Source organism: Phyllostomus hastatus, unplaced genomic scaffold (genome assembly GCF_019186645.2).
Source record: "Phyllostomus hastatus isolate PE091 unplaced genomic scaffold, TTU_PhHast_1.1 phas_contig_551, whole genome shotgun sequence".
Taxonomy (NCBI): domain Eukaryota; kingdom Metazoa; phylum Chordata; class Mammalia; order Chiroptera; family Phyllostomidae; genus Phyllostomus; species Phyllostomus hastatus.
The window spans coordinates 12,237,572-12,246,173 of NW_025333909.1; the positions used below are offsets into that span (position 1 = coordinate 12,237,572).

The 8,602-nt window shown below is 53.3% G+C and overlaps 1 protein-coding gene across 2 annotated transcripts; it reads right to left on the reverse strand.

Annotated features, from left to right (window-relative positions):
• Positions 1-3,622: 3,622 nt before the first annotated feature.
• Positions 3,623-6,385, reverse strand: LOC123824348 (ubiquitin-conjugating enzyme E2 D3-like). Of its 2 annotated transcripts, XM_045847480.1 has the most exons (2): positions 6,377-6,385; positions 3,623-4,042 (listed from the first exon to the last, which is right to left on the reverse strand). In XM_045847480.1, exons 1-2 carry the CDS (start codon positions 6,380-6,382, stop codon positions 3,623-3,625), a joined length of 426 nt encoding a protein of 141 aa, XP_045703436.1. In that variant the 5' UTR covers positions 6,383-6,385. The 2 variants fall into 2 exon arrangements, with proteins under 2 accessions (XP_045703436.1, XP_045703435.1); XM_045847479.1 differs by lacking the exon at positions 6,377-6,385 and having other exon boundaries at positions 3,623-4,072.
• Positions 6,386-8,602: the final 2,217 nt, after the last annotated feature.

Here is an 8,602-nt window from a genome sequence, read left to right on the forward strand (position 1 = left end):
TCCAGTGCCCAGAGAAAGAGCCCATAAATAACTTTGGAAATTGCCCCAAAATTTAATTAACTGCCTCTTGTCACGTATTTGTTTTACAACAGGATGACCAAATGGGTTCTGGGGCAAGATAAGAATTTGGGCAGACAGACCACCATTCATTCCTAAATGTGGGTAGTCACATTCCCCCAGGAAAGCTGGTGCCACATTTACCCGTTAATCAATATGTAAATTTTTTCCCTCCTATCCCAACAACTATGTAAGTTCTGAGAACAAAGGACTGTCTCTCTCTCTCTCACTCTCTCTCTCACTCTCTCTCTCTCTCTCTCTCTCTCTCTCTCTCTCTCTCAGGGGCTCAGGGTGCACTTGGCTCTCGGGCCACAGGGCCTCTGGCCACCTGGCATCAGGCTGCCCAGGGGCTTGCAACCCTGGTCTCCAGCCTCTCTTGGTTTTCTCACCCTGCTTTGCCCTGAAACTTTCCCTTTCACCCCCTACTCTACCCAGTCCTGTTCTCTTCCATGGAAGCACACCACTAATAAACTGATTACATGCTACTAGATTTGCGGATGTGTCATTCTTCACATGCGTCAGCAAGAAGAACCAGGTCTCTCCAGTCAACACCACTGTTCCTGAGTCACCAGCAAGTAGTGTCCTGGTCTGTGTGTTTGGCTCTTCCTCAACTGCTTGTACATCACCCAGTCTCACTCCTGAAAATCTAATCCCATGGTAGCCCCCCTGTCCTTCTTTGTCCAAACTGTCCTGGACACGGAATGGTGCCTCACTGTCCTTGGAATTTTCATAGATGTATCATGGCTGTGTGAGTTCCCCATGAGCATGAATTAAACATGGACTTTCTCCTGTCGATCTGCCTCTATCCGTTTGGTTATTAGCCTAGCCAACAGAACTTAAAAGTTGGAATGAAAAGTATTAATGATTTTTAGCCCCTGCAGTAGGTTATAACACATCTATTATTGGATATAGTCTACTTTTTTAAAAATCATTTATTAGTCCTGACTGGCGTAGCTCAGTGGATGGAACCCAGGCTGCGAACCAAAGTGTCGCACCTTTGATTCCCAGCGAGGGTACGTCTCTGGGTTGCAGGCCATGACCCCCAGCAACCGCACATGGATGTTTCTCTCTATCTATCTCCCTTCCTTCTCTCTCTAAAAATAAATAAATAAAATCTTTTAAAAAATGATTTATTTATATGTCTGTTTCTCCTATACATCAATGGATTCTTATAAAACAATAAACAATGTATGTTAACATATCACACTTTAAAAATAGCTATATTTAGTGAAGGAAGTGTCCTTTTTTTTGAATTCCTACAAATCTCTTTATTTGCCAGCTTAATGAAGACAGTGGCATTCTTATGTCTCCTTCTTTCTGCAAGCGATTGTGAAATATCGTTGGGGCCAAAGCATGTGAAGAAAACGTGGCCTCACTCAGACATAGTTAGAAAAAGGGGCACCACACAGACAGATTACCTGTAAGGTCCCCAAATCCTGCAAATGCTGTGAGATGCCTCGTTCTCACGCTACCCATGAACCAGCCTGCCCTGAACCAGCACCCCAACGTTATAAAAGCAAAGTCCAAAATGTCTCTCCCATCGGTCCAGCCATCGAGATCTCCACCTTGCATTCAGACCCGAATGATCTCCCACTCGGAGCCTCACAGGGCCGTCTCACCTGGTCTCTGCGTTCAACCGGACTCTCGCATTGTGAATTCTGACCCTCTCCCACTCTGTGGCTCCAAACATTTCATTGCTCCTTCTCACTTACAGGGCTGACCTATAGCGTGGCACGTGCTGGAGGGTTCTTAGGGTATAATCCCAGCAGGGGCATTTCCAGGTCAAAAGGCAGTTCCATTTTTCAGTCTTCTAAGGAAATTCCATCCCGTTTTCCACAGTGGCTGCCCCAGGCTGCATTCCCACCCACCATGCACTGGGGTTCCCTTTGTTCCACAGCCTCGCCAGCACTTGTTGTTTGTCGATGTATTGATGATGGCCATTCTGGACAGTGTGAGTTTGCATTCCATTGTTGTTTTCATTTGCATCTCTCGAGTCTTTCTTCCAGGTGTGGATAACTCCTTTCCTTAATCACCAAACCTTTGCCTCGAGGGTGGAGCTTGGAGGGTGGGAGGCAGGACCCCAACGGCTGTTCAGGAGCATGAGTCTTCCTTGGCTGATGAGGGTTGGAAGAGACACTGCCATAGAGGAAAGGAGAAGACAAAGGAAGAACATTTTCTTACCGTGTTATTGTTTAACTGAACTTATTGGGGGTGGCACTGGTGGATGGCATTACACAGGTTTTCAGCACACAGTTCTGTCATTCATCCTTTGCATACTGGGCTGTGTGCTCACCACCCCACCTCCGGTCCGTTCCCAGCAACCCCAGCTCTCCCCCCTCCACGCTCCTCTATGGCATCGCCCCACCCCTGCCCCTCTGGTCGTCACCACACTGCTGTCTGTCTGTGATGTCCATTCTTCTTTTTAAAAAATTATATTAATTCATTTTTAGAGAGGCAAGAGAGGGAGAAAGAGAGAGAGAGAGAGAGAGAGGGAGAGAAACATCCATGTGCCATTGATGGGGGCCATGGCCAGCAACCCAGGCATGTGTCCTGACTGGGAATCGAACCTGCGACACTTTGGTTCACAGCCAGTGCTCAGTCCACTGAGCTACGCCAGCCAGGAGGTTCTTTTTTCTTAATCCCTTCATCTCTTCCACCCAGCCTCCACCGGTCCCCCTCCAACAGCTGTGGGCCTGCTCTCTGTCTTTGAGTCTGTCCCCATTTCCTTGTTCCTTCAGTGTGTTCATTCCGTCCCACATAGGAGTGAGATCACATGGTATTTGTCTTTCCCTGACTGGCTTATGTCACTTGGCATAATGCTCTCCAGGTCCGTGCACGCTGTCTCAAAGGGTAAGATTTCCTTCCTTTTTTTTCACAGGTACTTACTATTCCATTGTGGACATGTGCTGCAGTTGTTTTATCCACTCATCTACTGATGGGCACCTGGGGGGCTTGTACACACTAGCTACTGTAAACAGGCCTGTCCTGAGAAGTGGGGAAGTGGGGTGCAACTCAGAGTATGGAGGGGGACAGACTGGTCCAAAAGGTGGGCATGGAACGGTGGGGGTGGAGAGTTCTTGGAGAACAAAACACATCATTTCCTGTTACTCCTCATCCACTTAATGTTTGTCCAGTTCACTGTAGGCCTCAAAGTAGAGGGTATGGGTTACTCTTCATCCCGGCCAAAGCATCACACCTGAAGACACAGGTTCTTCAGAATAAAATAGATGCCTAATGAGGTTTCCAGTCTTCATCCAGTTTTTCCCCCCCGTTGTCAGTTCTAAAGGACTCATCCTAAGCCCACCACCCCCTTGTGCTTGCTTCCCCATCCCGAAGCAGGAAAGACGGCTTTCAGTGAAATGCTCATGAGAACTGGCCTCTCTCCTCCCACTCAGCCATCCCCTGACCTTGCCCTCCCTGCCCCCCCACCCCATGCCCCCCCCCCACACACAGAGATGTGGCACATGCAAGATTATGGAAAGGATGCCCAGCCCCATAGCAATCAAAAAGCAGATTGAACAGCCAGGTGCTTTATTGAGGTGATGGGTTATCATCTGCCTGTCACTCACATGGCATACTTCTTGGTCCAAGCTCGGGCCATGGTGTCATAGGCATCCCTGTCCCTTAAGTACATCCTCGCAATGGAGGGGACAAAGGCGTCATTGGGGTTGGGGTCACATAGCATGGAGCTGATGGACAACAAGAGTTTGGATATGGTCATTATGGGGGACCACTGGGACCTGAAAATATCCAGACAGATGTAGCCTCTGCGGTTGATATTGGGGTGGTAGATGGGGGTGGTGAAGTAAATCTGCGGAGGCCTGAAGGGGTAATTGCGCGGGAAGTGCATATTGAGGCAGAACACCCCTCCCTCATAGGGGCTGTCTGCGGGGCCCGCGATGGTCCCCTTCCATGTGAACATGTCATCGTCCACCGGCGCCGCCGAGCACATGGGTGGGGGGTCGTTGGTGATGTCCGTCAGCTCCTTGCGCAGGCGCCTCAGAGCCGTGGACATGTCCAAGGGAGCAGGGACGGCCCAGACGTCCTGGGAGGGACAAAGGGGGGGACCACAGGTCAGGGGGGACCACGGGTGAGGGTGGGCATGGCTCACGGGGGCCAGGGTTAGAGGGGCAGCCACCCCCAGGTCGGTGGGTGGGTAGGAAGGCTAGAGCCGGGCTGTGGGGTGCCAGGGGGGTGTGGGGGGACATGGACGGTGGTGGGGGGAGGGAGAGCTGGGGACTCCCCTGGACCAGCAGGACCTGAGGGGCTCCTGCTCACCTGTGTGCCACTGGTCCCTGGCTCCTCCATGTCTGCCTCCTCCACGCCCACCTCCTCCACGTCCACCTCCTCCATCCCTGGCTCCTCCATCCCTGCCTCCTCCTCCACCGCTGGGTCTGCCGCTCACAGCCTGCGCCCCGAGGCTGCGCTGCGGGCACACACCGCTGCCCGGTGACCGGACCAACCGCCCCTGCCTCTCTCTCTCTCTGTGCCCACGGCTGCGAGCCTGGGGCAGGATGGGATAGGCTATGTGACGTCACAGGGGTCTGGCGGTGACGACAGAGAATCCGTGGGGGGCAGGGCCGGGGGAGACAGGGGGCCCGAACTACAGGGAGCGCAGGGTGGGAGGGGCCGTGGAACGGAGCAAGGGGGGAGGGGCTGTGCAGGGGACGCGGGGTGGAACACTGGAGGGGTCACGGGGAGGAACGTGGGGCGTGGAGGACAATGGGCGGGAGTGGAAGGGGATGCAGGCGGTGGAGGGGCATGGGTGGAGGGCGGGGGGGCAGAAGGGGCCATGGAGAGGAATGGGGTTGTGAAGGCACGAAGGTCAATGGAGGGAAATTCAGGGGGTGGTGGGTGCAGGGTGGGAAGGACAACAGAGGGCAATGCTGGGTGGGGGGGGCGGGTGGCTGGAGGGTCCGTGGAGGTGACTGGGAGCTGGGACCCAGGAGGGGCAGGATGGGGAGGTAGGGCCACAGGCCAGGGGAGGGCCAAGGGGGCGGGGGTGGAGGGAGCCCAGGCTCCCTGGCTGGCCCACCGCGGGCGCCCTGCCCTGGTTAGTTGGGTCTCGGGCCCTCCCCGTGCTGAGAGTCACCCCAATGTAGAGGAGCCTGTGGTTCCATGAATTCCTGCACCCCTCACTCACCCAGACTCACCTCCCTGAACACTTTCCCCCCTGGCTTCGTGCTGACCTCTCTCCTGCCATTCTCGCTCCTGAGCTGGCCCTCCCTCCCTTTGTACGGACTCAGAGGCCCTGGAGAGTGAGCTTCCCACGTCCCCACGCTCCACGCCCTAACACGGCTTGTGTGCTTCCCGAGACAGACCACCTCCCGCGTGTCCAACCTCAGTCCACGTGACAGCCGTGCCGTGCTCCCCCGCCTTCTACCGGGACTGCTCCTCCCCGGGTGCTAAGGTTACTGTCTGTGCAGAATGGAAGCCTTCCAAGGGCCGGTCTGCAGCTAGAACCCATTTCAGTTCTCAGTGACGGACAAGAGAAGCAGGAGGAAGGGGGAAGGACATCAATGACCCCCGAGGACATCTGGGCACGGCGGGTGTGTTCCTTCATAAGGACAATCAGGGGGGCAGGAAGGGGCCTCCATAAGGAGCGCCGCTGCAGAACCACGTCTTCCACTCACGAGGACGCCCCGTCAAGTGCTCGTTCCCACGCAGCCCTCCTCGCCGGCTTGCACGCGTGGCAATGCGCTGGGGACCCGTTTGCGTGGTATCGGGCGCTGCAGCCCTGCGCAAGCCTGGCCCCGGATAAGAGCCTGTAAGTGTTGACCACGGCGCTGGGAATGCTGGGAGGCAGGCGGGCCCCGACACTAGAGCCTCCCTGCGGGAAATCAAGCCTGAAGAATGCATTATACGCCCTGGCTGGCGTAGCTCAGTGGACTGAGCGTGGGCTGCGAGCCAAAGTGTCTCAGGTTCGATTCCCAGCCAGGGTACATGCGTGGGTTGCAGGCCATGGCCCCCAGCAACCGGACAAGGATGTGTCTGTCCCTTTCTCTATCTCCCTCCCTTCCTTCTCTGAAAATAAATAAATAAAATCTTAAAAAAAAAACAAAGAACGCATTATACCTGCCAGGCTTGCTTTGCTTTGTGTAGCAATGTTGCCAGGAATCTGTTATCTACATCCAAAGCAAAAAGAGTGAACTCCTAGTCTGAGGAGCCGTGCCTTAACGACCCTTTGGCAGGAGCATATCTAAAAGACCCCCCACCCCCCAAGCCCTGAGGCAGATCTCTGTGTTCCATCACCTGTTATCCATAGACAATACTTGTTTTCTGTACCTACCATCTTCAGACTTTGCTGAATGAGCTTTGCATGCATGCTGTACACCCCTGCCCAGATCGCTCTCAACACAAGCCTCAGGGGAAAGGGCCTCAGGGCCCTTCTCCTCTGAGAGATTAGCCAGCCTTTTCTCCCCAAGCAGAGTTTGCATGGGAAGCCTCATCTCAACCTTGAGTGCGGGGGACACTGCAGGATGGGGTCGCCCCACAGCCTTGGAAAGGCAAACAAGCACCATCAGCATAGCCTAGGCGGTAACCCATACCAATTCTTTTTCAGGAAGTAAGCAATAACTTAATAAGACCCTCTGAAATTCTGGCAGGAAATCACATTAGAGCAAGCAGGCCACAGTTTCACTTACAATATACTGGGCATCCTTCAGGAATGGAAATTCCCTGCTGTCAGGCTAGTCCTCTAACACCACTGGTAAGCCCATTTGGCGAGGCAGGTCACGGTCTGCCAGGACTTGAAAGGGGGACTACGTAGATGGCAGAACGGGTCCTGCAGTAGCGAAACATAAAATGTTCATTCACCCCTGGCTGGCGTAGGTCAGTGGATTGAGCACAGGCTGCAAGCCAAAGCGTCACACTTCTGATTCCCAGTCAGGCCACATGCCTGGGTTGCAGGCCACAGCCTCCAGCAACAGCACATGGATGTTTCTCTCTCTCTCTCTTTCTCCCTCCCTTCCCTCTCTAAAAAATAAATAAATAAAATTTTAAAAAAAAGAAGGTCAAGAAGGATTTTGAAATGTGATTCCTCAGCATCACAGAATGTGTCTTTATTTGCAGATAGGGTACCAAAGAGACAATTAAGTTAAAATGAGGTTGTCACAGTGGCCCTTCATCCAACAAGGCCCAGGTCCTCAGGAGAAGAGGAAATGTGGACAGGGACACACACAGAGGATGTACAGGCACAGGGAGAGGATGGGCACGGACGGCCTGGGAGGGGAGCCTGGCAAAGCCCCTGCCCACACAGCTCTCAGGAGGCAACAGCCCCAAGTACCTGCTGATCTCAGATTTCCCAGCCACCACTCTGTGAGCAGATGAATTGTGCTGTTTAAGCCACCCTCCCGGTGGTATTTGGTTATGGCAAAGCTAGCAAACTCACTCAGCTGTCTCTGCTGACAGTTCTGTACTCTGGTCCTTTTACCACGGACAGTCTGTTGGAGAACCTGGGAGTCACCCCCCATTGGCCAAAACTGGGGGGTTCTTACACTGAGTGCACGGAAAGCCAGCAAGATGAATGGACAGGGCCTGAGTGCAGCAAAGGCTAGCGAGATAATTGGGTAGAAGAATCCCCTCCCTTCCCTGTCCCAATAAGAACCAAGTGCTGGAGCAGGAAGGGAGGGAGTGGTCTTTGAGGTGTGTCTGCCCCATTCTCCCAGGTCTTAGCACCCGAATAAACCCTGCTTTTGCACCAGCACCCACCTCATGAGATGGGTTTTCTCTGTGGTGAGCAGCAGAGCCCACTAGCTCGGTCACAGTCGCTCATGTTTTCTCAGCTGAACTGTTGCCAAACTCACCTAAAAGCAGTCCCAGGGGTCAGGCGAGCTCTGATGATCTAGCATTCTTCCTCACCTCTGGATCTCTGCGAGCTTTGTTCTTCTGCCGGAGGTTCCTTCCTCCGCCTCTACCAAGCACCCTGGAGAACCCTGCCTCACACCAAGCTCCCCATACTTGATGAGACTTCCCTGGCCAGACCTTCTCTTTATGACTTCTGTAGTGGAGGGACTAGATTCTGCAGCCTTGAAGCTGCTTTCTGGGATGTTCATTGTAAGCTGTTTATCAAGAACCAAAGGACTCAGAACGTCGGACCCTCCTCCCCTTCCTGCCCAAGAGGTTCAGACAGAGAAACTGCTGAAGATGCCACCTTAGCCTAATAGAATTAGGTGTGATGAGTAGCGTGCTTCAGGCAAGTGTACATAGTTGGATACCCACTGTGTCCCACTGAGGCAGGAGACAGCATAGGAAGAACTCTGAGACCGCAATACTCTCACTGGCCAGCATTGAGCACCCTGGTTGCCAGGAAACTCCCTTTACCAATTAGGTGGAATAAATAGTAAACCGAGGCATGGAGGAGGAAGGAGACAATCCTCACATGCTAACTCAGCAGTCCTGAGCCTGGTCTGATAATATTGCCAGGTGTTTCAATATCACAAGAAACACTGTATTAGCAAGAAAGAAAGTCCTTGAAATTCTATGTGGCATTTCCACTATCTGGAAAAGAAAGCCTTGACACTGTGCTTTCATCCCAAGGCCTGAA